Below are 17,763 nucleotides of genomic sequence, written 5' to 3'. Positions count from 1 at the left end.
CAAAGGGCATAGAGGCCTTTAAAAGGCGCTTAAGTCAGGGACTGGCTGATAGTGCCAGGAAAGAGGTCGCTAGAGGTGTCCAGGGTACCTGTGAGGCCCCTTTCTACCCCTCTGTAAAAGAAAGACGTTCCTGTGAAACTAACAATCGGCCCCCACTTTTGGGTCCTCTTCTGCCCTCTGGCGAGGGATGAGATATCTCCTTTGGGGCATATCACGTAAATATGCGCGCGCGCGCACACACACACACGCACACACACACACACACACACACACACACACACACACACACACACACCCGCACGCGCGCCCAAACTTACACCCATTTGTAAAAGCTTTAAGGTGCATACAACAATCCCGAGTACGTAAACCTCCTGTCCCAAACTCGCGCGCGCAAAATTTCACCCAGCCCTGGTGTGGCCCACCAGCGCAGCAACCAGCGCGCACACTCACTCCTGCCCTGTTCACCGACGGGGATAAAAAGCCAGCACTCAGCTACACCTGCCCAAGTGTCTGCGCGCAGGGGCACGCGCCCAGACACTTGCTCACACAAACTCCGATACACACCGTTCCTATAGAAGAACAAGCAGGGCTCGGAGTCTGGGAACCAATGATAAAGTGAAATCTTGAAGTTCTCCTGGGGGACACTGACGATGACAGGAGACAGGGCAGGAGGGGGTGGCGCTGAACGGGGAAACTACTCAAGAAACTGCGTATTTTCTGGCAAAGTTGGGAGAGGAAACCCCCATTCCGGACAAGTCCATCGGGGGAGGGGGGCGTTCCTTAACACTACTGCGCGCGCACATACACACACACACACACACACACACACACACACACACACACACACACACACACACACACACAGCAAGAAGGGATTTCTCTAAAGGCATGGCGCCGCGGAGGCTATGGAAACTCGGCCTTCCGGGTCTCCCAAGGTTGGGAGGGGGAGGGAGGAGTGGGCTAGACGGAGAACCACTCCCGCCTCTTAGTAGCCAGCAAAGGGTTAAAACCGGCAAGCCGGGAAGCGAGGGAGGAGCCAGCGAGTGCGGGAAAGGGGGGGGGGGGGAGCGCTTCTTCGCTGTCCCCACTCTTCCTCGGAGAGCAGCCGGGGTGCAAGGACCGACCGACTAACGGACTCCCTGCGGGGCCGCACTGCCTAGGGGGCGCGGACACCAGGTGCCCAGGGCCAACCCAGCCCTCTCTACCCCGTCGTGCCCCGCCCCGTCCCGTCGGGGCCGATGGCTCCTTCTGAGGCACGCAGTCCGGGGGGCGCAGGGTAGAGCTCCGCAGCCCCGCCACGTAGCCCGGGGACTCCTCGGGTCCTTCCGGAGCCCCGCGGAGTCCCCGCCGTCTGTCCGGCGGCATAAGGGAGCGAGTGGGAGAGCCCTCCCCCCCCGCCGCCCCCTCCCCCGAGCGTCGAGACAAGATGCTGCCCGGGCTCCGGCGCCTGCTGCAAGGTAGGGACAACGTCCGGCGGGAGGACCCTAGAGAGGGGCGCCCCTCTCCTTGGGCATGAGGGTGGGGCAGTGAAGGGGGGGGGGTGGGCTGGGAGCATTAAAAAAAAAACCGCTTAGCGCGGGAGCCGCGCCTCCGCCCCCATAGCTGCCAGCCGCAGGAGGGCACTGGGCTTGGAGCCTGCGGGAGTGTGCGGGGAGCTCGTGACCAAGGGGCGACGCGGAGGGCAGACCGAGCAGGCTGGCAGGAGGAGAAAGAGGCTCAGGTTCCGCTGTCCCGGCTCCACCTGCTCCGGGGGACGCCGAGGACTCGGGCCGGCTGGGGAAGCGCCGACTCAGCAACTCCTGGTGCCCGGTGTCTCAGCACTTTCCAGTCACCTGGGAAGACAAGCCATGTGGGTAGGGGGCTGTCTGGGAAGGTAGCGGGCAGAGAGCGATTTCCCTATGGCCTTGTCTGGTCGGACAGATGGAGGGGCTAGAAGAGAGGCTAGTTCCAAGCACTGAGTGACAGCCAAGGGTGTGGGCTGGAGACTGGGGGCGGGGAGGGTAGGGGTCGGAGGGAGGAGGGGAGTCAAGATGGGAAAAGTGTCTAGAGAGGTGGGGGTGAGAAAGAGGAGGTGGGGGCGGGATGGGGGGACGGTGGGAGGAGGAATAAAGGTTAGACGACAGGAAAGCTTAGAAACCAGGGTCCAGGGGAAGACCAAGGGAGAGGGAGAAGGGGACCAGGTCAGGAGAGAATTGTAGAGACTGGGGATAGAAAGCTAGAGGGGCGCGGGGCGGGGGAGATAACCGGAAGGGTGAGGACTGGGGCTCTGGGAGATTGGAATGGAAAGGGATGGCAAGACTAGAAGCCAGCGGAAGCTGGTGATGGAGGACAGATGTAAGGGTCAGACCCTGGGGGAAATGGTCACCAGGACTGGGGACCCAGATCCCTACTTGGTAGAGTGGTTAGAGAAGGCTCAGGATGTCAATAGAAGCCAGAGAAGGAGGAGGAAGAGAAGCGATGGGGTGCCCAGGGAAGAGACAAAGAGGCTCCTGGTAACCACTTCCACGTGGGGAGCCCTCCATTCTAAAGCGCCTGCCTGTTCTTTCCCTTTTCTCAGGGAGTGGCTGGTGGGCTAGTCCAGGGGCCCTTGAGCTCAGGGTCTGGGGCTGCTGTAAGAGAAGGAGGTTGAGGACTCTGTGTGTGTGTGTGTGTGTGTGTGTGAAGGAGGGTGGTTGTGGCAGCCTCCTTGGGGTGGGCACCTGGGCTGGCTCAGTGCTGCCATTTATATCTCCAAGCCCCGACGTCGGATCCTGCCGCCCCACAGTAGCTGCTTATTTTGGGGTGTTACATTCTGGCAGAGTGAGAAGCTGTTTGCAGCAGCTTCAAAACCTCCAGTCACCTGCATCAGTGCCTCCCCAAGCCCCTGCGTCACTGGTATGCCATCGCCCCCATGCCACTCCCAAGCCCCTCCCCAGCCTCTGCCCCCTCAGCATCTGCTGGGCAGGCCCCTGGCTCTTCCCTGAGGCCATGTTTAAAGTGTGGAGATGGTGCTTGTATTTGGGGCCCTATTTCTAGAGCCAGAGGCCTGTCTACTTTTTCTGGACTATCTCTGACCCATTATGGTGCACTCTAGTTCCTGCCTTGGACCCTGCCCGCCCCCCCCCTCAAGTTTCTGATTCCCAGGAGCCTCTGGCCTAACGGTTGGCACAGGCTGAGATCCTCATCTCAGAACCTGGGTATTCCAAGGTCTGGCAGCCCTTGGGCCTCGACCATGATCCTTTGGTGAATGGATCCTTTTGGCTCTGGGTACCTCAGCCTTCCAAGATCAATATCATGTTGTGGCCTCTCTCCACTCCCTCCTGTGGCCAGATGTGGTTATTATGCCTTTGGTCATTGGCCACCTCTTCCTGAATAGCCAGAGCCTGGAGCCCAGGAGTGGAAATCTAGAGAGCCTAGGTCCCTCGCCCTCCTTGATCCTGAACAGCCAAATGGCTAGTATTGTGAGTGTCCCAAGCCTGAGCCTATGGGCAGGGTACCTATATTCCCTTTACCTCTAGGCTAGCATCTCACATCCAGGGGGTGTGGTGGGGGTTGGGGCTCAGTAAGAAAAGTCAGAGTGTGTCCTCTGAGCACAGTCCAGCACCTGTGCCTGCTGCTCTGGATCTCGCATTACATTTGGGCCGCACAACGAAGTAAGTCTCCCTGCCTTCCTAGGGAGGTTGGGACCTTTGTACTATTGACCTCATCAGGGGTCGTGACAGGTTGGGGTTCCATGGATAGAGAAGGCAGCATGCACAAGTGGGGTGCTGGCACACAGTAGGTACACTATAACAGATTGGTTGCTTCTTCTCTGGTCCCACACACCATTCATCTCGGGGCTTACCTGCTGACTTCAGAGGAAGGGATGAGCAGAGGGTGAGGCAGGCTGGCAGAAAAGGCTTCCCTCTCCCTTCCCTACAGGGGAGGAAAGAAACCAGGATTCTGAGGACAGAAAGGGGCTCTTCCAACCAGAAGCCGACTTTTCTGCTCTCCAGCCCTCAGGGATGGATGTTTCCTGTCTTGCAAAGGTTTTTTTTTTTTTTTTTTTTTTTTTTTTTTTTTCCCCTAGCTAGTGGCTGAGAATCCCTAACCCACTTCTGACACACTGTGCCTGCCCAGGACATGCACAGGGGAACCTGGAGTGTAGCGTGGTCCTCAGGGGAGGGCCTGGAATGGCTGTGAAGAGGCGTGTGAAAAGCAGGACTTGGGGGCTGGGGGAGACGTGGGAGAGGGAAAATGGTACAAGGTGCAGGGTAGAGGAGAGGGGGGAGGCAAAGGTGCTCTCCCAGCCCCCTACCTTGCCTCTCTGCCTGGAGTGCCCACTCCAACCCAGCCTGGGGGCAGAGAAGCCCAGAGCCCCTCCTCCCCCTCCCCCCTGCCTCCAGTGAGAGCCACAACCTGAATTATGGATGAAGCTCCTTGGGTTACAGCTGCTTTGCATGGCAGTGAGGGCCAGAAATGGCAACAGAGTCACTGTTACGCAGCAGCTGCCATGGAGCACCCCCCAACACACAGGGTCCCTCCTCAAAGGGCCTGCAAGGAATACCACTGAGACCCAGGGAAATAGATCCTACTGAGAGAAAGGGGTAGATGGGGCAGCAGGGAGGCTGGGGGCCAAAGAGAAGAGGGGTACTGGAAAAAGTGAGGGGCCAAACAGGAAGTTGGGACAAGACGAAGGGGAGGCTTGCCAGCTCCGGATGAGCTTGACCTCAGCCTGGACGAGGACCTGGGGTCAGGGGAGTAGCCCTCTGAACCCCTGGCCTGCTGGCTTTGCAGCCCTTTCTGCTTTCTCTCCCGAGATGGGATAGCAGTCAGTCAGCTGTGGAGGCTGGAGAAGAGCTTGGTAATCCGGGGGGGTGGGGAGGTTCACAGCCACACAGCTCACACTCCGGTGAGCTTGTGGATGGGGGTGGGATTAGGGGATCAGAGAAGGATTTGGCTTCCTTTGGTGTAAAGTCCTTGGAGAGGCAGAGATCAGTGGGGGAACAGGAATGCCCTACTGGACACCAGGCCAGTCTTTTCTGGCCCTTGTCCCATACTACTTTAGTGGGTGACCTTGGGTGAGTTGTTCACCTTCTCTGAGATCCGACTTGCCATTCCCAGCTCTGAAATCCCCAGCCCTCCGTGCTCAGGAGGACCACCCAGGGTCCTCCACTGGACTCCCACACCCCACTCCTTCCTAGTTAAGATCAAGGGTGAGAGACATGCTCCTCCGCCCCACGTGGCTCTGAAAAAACTCAGGAGAAAAGTAATCGTGAACCGCCTCACGGGGGAGGGGTGAGAAGGACCGAGAAACGCGGAGGTGGTGTGAACGAATGGAACAGCCGCGCTGTGTCACTGAATATTACATCACACCCAGCCTACACACGCACGGGGCCCGGCACTCACACACGCGGAGGACCGCCAGCACACGCTTGCTTGCTCGCTCGCTTGCTCGCGTTCCAGGAAGGGCCAGTGACACACACACACACACACACACACACACACACACACACACACACACACACGTAGGGCTGGCTTTGGGAAGTGCCTGAAAGTGAAGAGCTAGGGAGCACCCCGACTCACAGGGTACTCCACTGGGCACCAGGGTGGAGCCCCCCAGGAAGAGGCACAGGGATGCATGCCTGCTATCGCATTGCCTACTGGCTTGAGCAGCACCTTCGGTAGTGAGCACCTGTCTCACCCTGTCCCTCCAGATCACAGGCAGACTTCCACACACACAGACACCTCAGAATACCTTCAAAGCTCCTTTCGCAGCCTTAGAGATCTGGCACTGAAAGTTACCCACCTCTCCACTACCTACTCCCTGAGCCATAGGGACCCCCAAACTAGGCCTTCCTACCTGACTTCTGGGGCCAAGGGAATAGCTCCTGGCTTTGTGGGTGCGGGTTCACCTCTCCCCAGGCAAAGATTCTCAGGGAAGTCTCAGGGGCTTTCTGGGAATCCTGACAGAACTAAGGTCTACCCACAGGAACCTCTACCTCCAGTACTGAGGGGTAGGGGACAGGGATGCACGGTAGGAGACGCTCTGTGCTCCTTGGTCTGGAGAGAAACACAGGTACCCATTCTCAACACCTTCGTCCCCTGCACCTGCTCTCCTGTCTGTATCCTAAGAAGATTAGCCCATAACCAAACTCCAAAAGTTACTTTGGAAAAACCGTAACAAAGGCTTTGAAGGAGAGTGTCTGAGTCGGTTCTGCAGCCCCTTCCCAGGAGGAAAAGGCTAAGGTTCTTCCAAGGCCTGCAGGGAGAAGAGGGAGGAGGCTGTGGGTCACCAGGACACCCACAGGCCTTCTCGGCACAGACGGCCTCAAGTTAAGTGTCTAGCTTTCTCGAGTGGGCTGGTTTTGCTCCCAGAGGACATTTGGCAATGTCTAGAGACATTTTGATTGTCATAACTGGGGGCAGGGTGCTGCTGGCATCTGCAGGCCAGAAGAGAGTGCTATAGTTGAACACACTAAGAAGAGTTGTCCCTATCCCAAAGAATCCCCAGCCCTGACTCTAGACTTTTGACCCTAACTCTAAACAAGGTCAAACACAGCAATGAAAACAGACAGGAAGGAAAAGACACCTGTCCCCCAAACAACTTTAGACACCTATTAGTGCTGTCTACAAAGCCCTCCTGGTGTTTGGGGATGCAGGCTCCCCAAGAAAACCTCAGAGGCTTCCTGGGGTCCCTGACAGAGGGAAGAGGGCAAAAGCTGGTTCCACCTTTATCTGCTCCTTTGAGGGCTCCCTCACCACCAGGTGGCACAGGCCTTTAATGCCAGCACTTGGGAGGCAGAGGCAGGCCATCTCTGTGAGTTCAAAGCCAGCCAGGGCTACACAGAGAAACCGTCTTAAGGAAGGAAGGAAAAGAAAGAGCCCCCTCACCCTTTTAATACAGCGGAGAAACACAGGCATCCATTCTGGAGAAACTATAGCTCTCAAAAAGATTTGAAGACTGGGGGTGTAGCTGAATTGGTAGAGTGCTGGCCTGCATGCACAAGGCCCTGGGTGTGATCTCCAGCACAGCATCTCCTAGGCATGGAGCACACCACTGTAATCGCAGCATTAGGAAGGTGGAGACAGGGGGATCACAAGGTCAGAGACATCCTCAGCTAAACATCAAGTCTGAGGGCGACCTGGGCTACATGAGACCTGTCTCAAACACACACACACACACACACACACACACACACACACACACACACACACACACTCCTCTCTCTCTCTCTCTCTCTCTCTCTCTCTCTCTCTCTCTCTCTCTCAAAAGAAAAAGAAAAAGAAAAGGAAAAAGAAAATGAGGTTTGCATATCTCAAAGGAACCTGGGGAGGTGGGAGGGGGCCATGCCTCTTGAGCCTGCCTCTAGACCCTTCCCGGCCCAGGCACCCAGTGAGCCTTCCCTCTGCTCTCCCCCTAGGTCCCGCCTCGGCCTGCCTCCTGCTGACACTCCTGACCCTCCCTCCTGTGACTCCCAGCTGCCCTATGCTCTGCACCTGCTACTCATCCCCACCCACCGTGAGCTGCCAGGCCAACAACTTCTCTTCGGTGCCGCTGTCCTTGCCACCCAGCACGCAGCGACTCTTCCTGCAGAACAACCTCATTCGCTCCCTGCGGCCAGGCACCTTTGGTCCCAACCTGCTCACCCTGTGGCTCTTCTCCAACAACCTCTCTACCATCTACCCTGGCACCTTCCGTCATCTGCAGGCCCTAGAGGAACTGGACCTTGGTGACAATCGGCACCTTCGCTCCCTGGAGCCCGATACCTTCCAGGGTCTGGAGCGGCTGCAGTCGCTACATCTCTACCGCTGCCAGCTCAGCAGCCTGCCTGGCAACATTTTTCGAGGCCTGGTCAGCCTACAGTACCTCTACCTCCAGGAAAACAGCCTGCTCCACCTACAGGTGAGCCAGCTACCTCCCCTAGGCCTCTTCCTCCCCTCTCTCTGGACCTAAGTACCCTCTCCTGTCTTCTCAGGCCACCTTTTCCGCCTCAGCATCTCCATCCACCTGTGTCTCTGTCTTCTTCTTCAGTATCTGTCCACCCCAATCAGCAATCCCACTTGCCTCTCTCTGGGTCTCTCTAACCCCGGTTTGTCTCTGCCTGTCTCCTGACGTGCCTCCCCCATGTCTCCCTCTGCCTCTTCTGTCTGTCTCCCTTCATGCACCCACTCAGCACACTCCCCAATGTCTGTGTATCTCTCCTTTCCCCAAGAGCCTTAGCCCAAAGGCCTTTGCACGATCTTTTCCCATCCACCCCCAAGTCCTCCCACTTCCCTGTGCAAGCTGGACCAAGGATGGAGTCATTGCTGGGGAGGGGCCTGCCTCATAGAAGTCACACTCTTCCCTGATCTCTGGGTAATAACACAAGAGAAAACCCCACCCATTCCAGATCTGTCCCTCAAACCTGTGGTCTCAGGTAGAACTCTGTTACATAGCTGAAAAACAGATGCTCTGGAGAAAAAGAAATGGAAGGAAGAGAGTAATTGTTATTTATTTTTATTATTATTGATCTAATTATTATTTATTATTGTTGTTATGCTGACTGTTGGGCACTCAAACCCTCACATCCCATTTCCTCAGGAAGTAGTGACACACCCTCCTAACAACCACTCAGGAGGACATGTTCCCTGGTAGCACAGCCTCTGGCTAGAAGGGGGCACTCCCCACGTGAGCCCAGAAGGCCCTGCCTTCTCCCTATCCAGGGCTTGGTACCCACAGGTCATCAGTCTGTAGGTTGGAAAATCAGTCCCAGCTGATGCTCCTGATGATAGCAATAGTGATGATAATTTATCGATGTGTTGAGCATCCACAGTATGCTATACTAGAAGTACAGCAACCCTGGGAACAGTATTCAAATGGAGAGAGGAACAGGAGAATGCATAGTGTCAGGCATAATAGGTCTCATTATTGCTGAATAATAATAACAGGCAATCATTTTAGCAGGTACCTAGTAAGTACACATTGTATTAGGCCCCGGGCAAAGCACTTTACAGGCATCAGCACTACCATTTACAAGCATGTGGTGTTTTTCAAACATGGGCCTCAGTTTTCCTCTCTGTGAAATGGGAGTCATATGAGCATCCATTGCCCAGGGATTTTGTAAGCACTAACTGCATGAATAATTTGTAGTGCACTTAGAATAGTGCTTGGCATATGTAAGAGCTATATAAACACTTGTTAAAATGCCATGTTTTTTTTAAAATGAACTTTATTTAACATTGGTCTCAGATGAAGTTCAATGCCCCAGCTTGAACTTCATCTTAGAGATCTGGGTCAACTCTAAGGATTATTATTAGGCCATGGAGAGGATCCAAGACACACCCTCCACTTCTCTTCTTCCTAAAGTTGCCGGGAACCACATGGTTACAGAGTGAACTCAGCCACTTCATCTCAAGCCTACAGGCCTCTGGAGGCAGAGGTTTTCACCACAGAGTGCACACTGGGGATCCCATGGATTTGTAGGACATGAGTCCCTGAAGCCATTGTCCCTGTGACTGGGGCCTTACTGGGCTCCCTACCAAGCTGCTTAGCAGCAGGGACACAGAATGGAACTGACTGAGACTACATAGCCAGAGGGACCTGACACTTGACCTGCCTGGTACTATCATACTTTAGAGGGATAATACCCCGAAATACAAGTGTGTGGGCTAGGGGGTTTTGCTAGTGTTTGATTGGTTTGTCATTGCTTTTAGTTTTGATTTGTTTGGTTTTTGGTTTTTGGTTTTTGACTTATTTGCATATACATGGGTGTTTGTCTACATGTACATCTGTGCATCACATGTGTCTAGCGCCCATTGAGGTCATAAGAGGAAGTTGGATTCCCTGGATTTGGTGATAGTTACAGATGGTTGTGAGCTGCCGTGTGTGTGCCGGGAATCAAACCCAGGTCCAGTATTCTTAATGCCTGAGCCATCTCTCCAGGCCTGACCTTGAATTTCTTAATCCTTCCACTTCCGATTCCTGAGTGCTGGGATTACAAATCTCTACCAGCATGCCTGGTTTATGAAGTGCTGGGGATGGAACCTCCGTCTTTGTGTATGCTAAGCAAGCATTTTACCAATTGAGCCACATTCCCAGCCCTGTGGGGTTCAGTTTTAAAAGCACTTCTCAGCCTCTTGTATGGCTTTAGACAAACTATTTTCTCCATCCCTATGTCCACATCCCTGAGTTGGCACCTTATGGCTCTCTATCCAGAAGCCTCATCAGTATTAAAATGAAAGGTATTTAGCACAGGCCACACTCCAGAACAAAAGAGCCATGATTATTGCAGGCTGAGAGTACCCTGACCTGAATTCAGTGCCAGGGATCGGTTGTGTTTATTTCAGTTTTTGGAAGATCTGCATACACATGAAGAGCTATCCGGAGACAGGACCCAAGCCCCAGCATGTAGCTCAGCCATGTCTCCTATACAGTTGTCCACATAGTTAATCCATGTCTCCCATAGCTAAAGGAAATTTCATACAGCTTCATAATTCTGACCAGGAAACATTTCAAGGTGGTGAATTCCCCACTTGTGATCATGTGTTGTTGATACTCTGAAAGTTTTGGATTTTAGAGGATTCGATATTTCAGATTTTCTGATTAAAGACACTTGGCCTTTGTTTTTAATTTTTAAATTAATTTTTTTACACTCGTAGGGGAAGGTGGGTGTACATGCACATGCCATGGCGTGCATGTGGATGTCAAAGGATGATTTGGGTGAGTCGGTTCTCTCCTTCCATCAGGTGGGTCCTAACTATGGAACCCAGATTGTCAGGCTTGGTGGCTGTCTTAGTCAGGGTTTCTATTGTTGTGAAGGGACACCATGACCATAGCAACTCTCATAAAGGAAAACATTTAACTGGATTAGCTCACTTACAGTTCAGAGGCTCTGTCCATTATCATCATGGCAGGGAGCATGGTGGTGTGCAGGCAGATATGGTGCTGGAGTAGTAGCTGACAGTTATACATCTTGCCACGGACAACAGGAAGTCGACCGAGACACTGGGTGGTATCCTGAGCATAGAAAACCTCAAAGCCCACCCCCACAGTGACACACTTCCTCCAGCAAGGCCATGCTCACTCCAACAAAGCCACACCTCCTAATGGTGCCCATTCTCTATGAGATTATGTGGGCCAATTACATTCAAATCACCACAGTGGCAGACACCTTCACCTGCTGAATCAACTTAATGGCCTTGACTCTGTTTTAATGACTACTCCTAAGATCCTGATCTCCTTATCATTATGTAAAAGCTACTCATTATTTAGCTTTAGGAAAGGTGCCTCCCCTCTCTGGGCCTCCATCTCCTCTTCCTAGTGGGGAGCCATGAAAATGATGCCTTCCACAAAGACTGGCTGTGAGAGGCTAATAAGATAATGCATGATGTACATAGCTTAGGGTTTAATAAATTACTTTTGCCAGGCAGTGGTGGTGCACGCCTTTAACCCCAGCTCTAGGGAGGCAGAGGCAGGTGGATCTCTATGAGTTGGAGAGTTTCAAGACAGCTAAGGCTACACAGAGAAACTCTATCTAAAAAATAAATAAATGAATAATAAATGCTAGATAGATAGATAGATAGATAATAGATAGCTCTTGACCCTCAGGCCATAGAAAGCACCATTAGGAGGTGTGGCTTTGTTGGAGTGGGCATGGCCTTGCTGGAGGAAGTGTGTCACCATGGGGGCAGGCTTTGAGGTTTCCTATGGCCAGGATACCACCCAGTGTCTCCGTCAACTTCCTGTTGTTGGTGGCAAGATGTAGGTTCCTGGGAACACCTAAGGACCAAGCCTAATGAACCTGTAGGTGATCACTGGGGTTTTCTGAACAATCTTGGCCTGGGCAGCATCGGGTGTCATGGGAAGGAAGCCTCTTCACACCTGGCCCTTTATAGAGAAGAAAAGAGACAGTCTCTGCCTGTGAAGTGCCTGATGGAACTAGGCTAGGAGATGCCACAGGCAGGTGAGGAAACATGTGGCTCAGTGAGATCCTCCAGGAGCAGGTGTGACCTAGGATGCAGCCCAGCCTGCCCAGGAAGGGAGCTCTGGAGAAGACCCACTGATAGGACGTGGCAGGTGCACATGAAAATGGTGGAGATCCTCATGGAATGTCTGCTGAGGGCTAGGCACTGTGCCAGGCCGGTTCATTCACCAGCAGATTCCTTACTGAGCACCTACTGCATGCCAGGCAGCATGTAGGGTGCCAGGGATTCCAGGGTGAACAAAAACAGTATCCCTGCTCTGTTGGAGGGTGGCCAGATGGTAGAGCTGCTTCTCCCCCACTGCAGCGGCTTACTGAGTGTTTACAAGCAGTGTTTATGCTCAGGCAGATGGGAGTTCTAATCTAAGCTGTGGCCTCGGGGTCCCATCTATGAAAGAGAGATCATGGCCTGTTGCTCAGGGAGGTGGAGGATTATCCAAGGGGGTGATACTTGGAAAGAATACAGAGTGGGTGGGAGTCAAGGACAGCAGTGAATTCACCAACCGTGGAGTTGCCAGGGTCCAATTGGCCCAGGTCTGTTAGGTTCTGCAGCACAGGTGTTGGGAATCTCGCCTCTAGACTTCATACCCATGTTAGCTGTTGGGCCCTCAGCAAGTGGTTCCCTTCTCTGAGCCCCTCTCTCTTCGTCTCCACATAGAAAAAAAAAAAAAAATCCCAGCATCTGCCTCATAGTGTCGATGATTAAGATACTATCAGGATCTGTGCCACACAGGACTTGGCATTCAGTGAGAACTTGGCAAATCACCTGCTGACGCCGATGGTTATGACACCTACCATGGATGGGCAAGCACCATGAGCGGGGGTGCCTAATGCAGAGTGCATACACTGAACAGCTTTGCTGAATGAGTGAGATCAACTCCCAGGCTCACTGAGTCAAAATTAGCAAATGCTTAGGGGACCTGAAGGATCAGCCACTCCAAGTCACTTATGGCACAGATGAAAACAGTGAGGCCCAAGGAGAGGTGCCTGGAGCTGTCCAAGGCCACACAGCCTGGGAAGCTGGTGAGACAGGTTCCAAGGCCAGGTGTTGGAAGGCTGGAGGGAGGCAAGGTTAAGAACAGGATGCCCTCAGCAAGGATGAGAAGTGCAGGGATGCTGCATTTAGATTCCAAATGGATACAGAAAGCTGTGAACTGGCCAGGCGGGAGGCAAGGGAAATGTGGTTTTTGAAATGGAAGAGGATGACTTTAGCAGATGTTCCTAGCCCAGAGGGAGGGGGCGTGCAAGAAGGTGATGGGGGAGGGCTGGGGCTGTGAAAGTCAAGAGCTTATTAATGCACAGAGAACAGTTTTAATGGTGGAGAGAGGAAGGGCCGGATTTGAGAGCTGCAGTCCAGGAAGTGGCGATGGGATTTGGCTACAACTTGGGTTGGGGGAAGGAAATGGACCCCAAGGTTGAGGCTCAGAGCAGGGACCGAGAGGAGAAGAGGCTAGAATACAAAACTGGACTGTGGTTAATAAGTGTCTGGGTGCCCTGGGGTGTCTGAACCTCCGTCTTCCCTTCCAGAACCCTAAGTCTCCACAGGGTTGCTTAGTCCAGCGCCACCCTCCTGTGCCCCCATATTGATCCTCTAGCCATACATCTCCGGGTATGTCCTACTATTGCTGATGCTCTAGGAAGAGAGAGAAACCCCAAGGGAGGGGTTAAGCGGAAGGACCCAGAGTACCCGCTGGGCAGGACTGGGAAGGAGGAACTAGAGGGCACACAGCTGAGGCCATTGCGGTGAGCAGGTCAGCTAGGGACCTGGACAGGCATTCAGGGTGGTGGCATCAGAGGGTAGAGAATGCTGTGCTGGTGTCAGAGGCAGCAAGAAGGTTGAGGAGGACTGATCTCAATGTGGCCAAGAGAAGGGCTCTTGGCAGACTCAGTTCCTGAAGCAGAGAGGGCGGAAGGCAGATGGGAGGAGGTGAGAACACGCAGGAACACAGGAAGGTGGAGGCTGTGGATATGGGCTGGGACTCGGCATACTCCCCCTCCTGAAACCTTCGACCAGGTGCCCAGGTAGCATGAGGAAGGAACCATCCCCCCAGGCACTGGGTGGTGGGGGGTGGGAGAGAACCAAAGTTGGGGTACAGGCCAAGGCGAACTGGCCTGAGCAGAGAGGATGCTCCTGTCCTGTTAAACCAGCTCTCCTGAGACTTGCTGACCACGGACGGCCCTTTGGGGAGAACCTTGAGGCAGTGGGGGCGAGAGGAATGGGGTTCTGGCTCCTTCTACAGATAACCCTTCATCTGAAGCAAACTTCACTTTTGATGGGTGGACACTTAAGTAACTAGCTCCCAAATCACATTGGGCATGGGTAGTGGAGGATGTTAATGCAATTCAGGGCCTTCAACATGAATAAGCAAGTACTCTACACCTGAGCTACAGCCCCACACCAGCTGACCACCAAAAGTTCCCTCCCTGGTCAGCTGGTTAAGAAGCAGAACCCCCACTGTCCCCTGGTCATACCCATACCTTCACTTCTGAGCCATCATCTCAAGGTTCTGTCAGTACATGACTTCTCCACCCCAAGCCCTGTCCCCGACACTGTAAGAGGGACAGTGGTACAAGGCTTCAGAGACCAGCTTCTTCCCTCCTTTGCTAAGTCTGGGATGTGGAGCTGACAGTGGTCCCCTGAATAACTCAGCCAGCAGCAGAACTTCTTGTCCCCAAAGAAACCCTCCCTTAGAGGAAAATGGATGAGATGGGATGGGATGGAATTCTAAATGAGCCCCTGCTGTCATGACAACCGTGATTTATGGATGGTTGACTGTGCCTCTATCAGGTGGTACCCTCAAGAGCATCGTAGCATCTAACCTCTTCAGTCTATTGAAGAACCTTCTAAAGGAAGATAGATATACTCAGGGACAGGGGCTCTGTGAGGTTAAACAACTTGTCCAGCAGCTAGGAAAAGGGAAATCTAGGCTTTGCAGCAGTGCTTCTAACTCCTGAGCCTGTGGGCTTCATCCCTGGACAAAAACTCGATATACAAGAACTGTACCCATCACTCCACCCCATGTACCTTATGTGAACTCTGTTCATTGGTCCTCAGAACAGACCCAAGAGCTAGGGACACTCATTTCCACTTTACGGAGGAGAAAGCATGCTTAGAGGAACTCGGTTTGGCCAACTTCACAAACATAGCCAATTCACACGATATCGGTCATTGTGAAAACCTTACCCCAAGCATCTTTTTCTTCTTTTCCAAGACAGGGTTTCTCTGTGTTGCCCTGGCTGTTCTGGAACTCACTCTATAGCCCAGGCTGGCCTTGAACTCACAGAGATCCACCTGCCTCTGCCTCCCGAGCGCTGGGATTAAAGGCGTGCGCCACCACTGCTTGGCTATCCCAACTATCTTACATTCTGCTCCATTCATCACCACATTTTACAGAGGAAGAAACTCAGGCACAGAAAGACAGAGTGACTTTTCCCAGGTATCAAAGTTCATGACAGACCTGGGATCTAACTCTCAAGCTCCAAGCACGGTCTTCAGGCAACCTTATCATCAGCATGGGAAAGGCAGACTTGTTCTCTGCCTAGCCCACACCTGCTAGATGGCAAGCACTGGGAAGGTACTGGAATCTGAAAGAGCCTGGGATACACTCTAAACTTGAGAATCAAGCAGGTGAGATGGCATTGTCCCTGTGTGACGGTTGGTATCGACTGCCATCTTGACAGGATCTAGATTCACCTAGAAAGGCTGGAAAGATGGCTTGTCAGAAAGGTGGTTATCACCAGGCCTGGTGTCCTGAGTTCTAGCCTGGAAACCCACATGATGTAAAGGCAGGATACACTCCCACAAGTTGTGTACACACACACACACACACGAGGAGGGGTAAATAAATAAGTAAATGTTAAGGCCCACTGACAAAGCCAGCTATTGCCAATCCAAGCTACTCAAGAGGTTGAGGCGCCGGGATGGCCACCTAGTTGAAGATCCACCTAGGCTAAACATCAAGTCCAAAGGCAGTCTGGCAAATCTCAAAAATAACTGTAGAAAGGGAGCTGTGGCTATAGTTCAGCGGAAGGGTTCTTGTCTGGCATTACTGTGCTGGGTTCAGTCCCGTGAGGGCCTGGGCAAAGGGACCCACTGACCTCAGTTGTATAGCTCTCTCCATAGGAAATGGGTTAGAAGATGCAAGTTTTAAATTCAGGAGTCAGTTGATAAGGCGCTGCCTAGCATGTCTGAAACCCTGAGTGTGATCTCCAGCACCACATAAAACTGACAGGGAGCACAAACCTGAACTCTCAGAAACCAAGAGGTGGAGGCAGGAGATGAGAAGATCCTCTTGGATACATAGCTGGGATACATGATATCTCAAAAAAGAGAAAAGGCAAGCCCTTTCGCTCTATTCCACCCTGCCATTATGCCTTCCTTACCCTCCCCAGGTCCTGGAGTGGAGTCCCCGACCCCGTCTCAGGCCACTCTCTTCTGTTTCCATCCCCCCACTCAGGATGACTTGTTCGCGGACCTGGCCAACCTGAGCCACCTCTTCCTCCACGGCAACCGCCTGCGGCTGCTCACGGAGCACGTGTTCCGCGGCCTGGGCAGCCTGGACCGGCTGCTGCTGCACGGGAACCGGCTGCAGGGCGTGCACCGCGCGGCCTTCCGCGGCCTCAGCCGCCTCACCATCCTCTACTTGTTCAACAACAGCCTGGCCTCGCTGCCGGGCGAGGCGCTGGCCGATCTGCCGGCTCTCGAGTTCCTGCGGCTCAACGCCAACCCCTGGGCGTGCGACTGCCGCGCTCGGCCGCTCTGGGCCTGGTTCCAGCACGCGCGGGTGTCCAGCTCCGACGTGACCTGCGCCACCCCGCCCGAGCGCCAGGGCCGGGACCTGCGCGCGCTGCGCGAGGCCGATTTCCTATCGTGCCCGCCGCCCACGCCCACGCGGCCGGGCAGCCGCGCGCGTGGCAACAGCTCCTCCAACCACCTGTACGGCGTGGCCGAGGCGGGCGCGCCCCCCGCAGACCCGTCCACGCTCTACCGAGACCTGCCCGCCGAGGACTCGAGGGGGCGTCAGGGCGGGGACGCGCCCACCGAGGACGACTACTGGGGTGGCTACGGCGGCGAGGACCAGCGGGGCGAGCAGACGTGTCCCGGGGCCGCGTGCCAGGCGCCCGCAGACTCGCGTGGCCCCGCGCTCTCGGCCGGGCTGTGCACCCCTCTGCTCTGCCTCTTGCTCCTGGCGCAACATCACCTCTGACTGCGGTGCTCAGACGGAAGAGGCCACGGCCTTCGCCCCGCTCCCCTTCTCCGCCCCCCACCGAGCTGCGGCTCCACCCTCGCCCCTTGTTTGCGGCCTGGCCTGGCGCCTTCCCTAGGCCCCTTCGCTCCTTTTCCTCCCCGGGACCACGCTGCCTCATTTGCCTTCTGGGCTGTTCTGACTTAGGTATGGCAGCCCCTAAGGCGGTGTATAAGATGGCTCGGCCCCATTCTCCCTGATTCTAGCCACTGACTCTTGTTCCCCAATCCCAAGGCTGGGGCGGGGCACCCCAGGCAGCCGATGCTCCTCTCTCCAGGGCCCCACAGTGGACTGGAGGGGCTATTGTCTGTAGAGCACCTTCCACCAGCAGAGCCTTTGAAAGCTCCCCCGGGAGCCTCCCTTCCTCCCCCGGACCTTGGGAGGGATGCCTCAGCAAGGCCCAGGCTGCCCCTGGACCCTGCTTGTTCTGATCCCTTTAGCCTCCTGACACCCGGAGGAGTACTTTTCTCCTAAGTCTACCCAGAACACTTTTTAGGGTGCCTGGAGAGTAGTTTCCTCTCCACCATGGCCCCTGTGTGGTGAAGATCAAAAGAAGTTGTTTGGGGAAAAATTTATTAAAAAATTCTATTATTTTA

At 54.2% G+C, this 17,763-nt stretch overlaps 1 protein-coding gene across 2 annotated transcripts; it reads left to right on the top strand.

Moving 5' to 3' along the window:
• The first annotated feature begins 1,072 nt into the window (after positions 1-1,072).
• Positions 1,073-17,763, top strand: Rtn4rl2 (reticulon 4 receptor like 2). Of its 2 annotated transcripts, none has more exons than XM_036186546.1 (3): positions 1,073-1,457; positions 7,383-7,864; positions 16,379-17,763. In XM_036186546.1, the coding sequence occupies exons 1-3, from the start codon at positions 1,427-1,429 to the stop codon at positions 17,126-17,128; spliced, it is 1,263 nt and encodes a 420-aa protein (XP_036042439.1). In that variant the 5' UTR covers positions 1,073-1,426; the 3' UTR covers positions 17,129-17,763. The 2 variants fall into 2 exon arrangements, with proteins under 2 accessions (XP_036042439.1, XP_036042440.1); XM_036186547.1 differs by lacking the exon at positions 1,073-1,457 and adding an exon at positions 1,619-1,849.

Source organism: Onychomys torridus, chromosome 4 (assembly GCF_903995425.1).
Source record: "Onychomys torridus chromosome 4, mOncTor1.1, whole genome shotgun sequence".
NCBI classification, from domain to species: Eukaryota; Metazoa; Chordata; class Mammalia; order Rodentia; family Cricetidae; genus Onychomys; species Onychomys torridus.
This window is presented reverse-complemented; position numbering and strand designations above follow the sequence as displayed.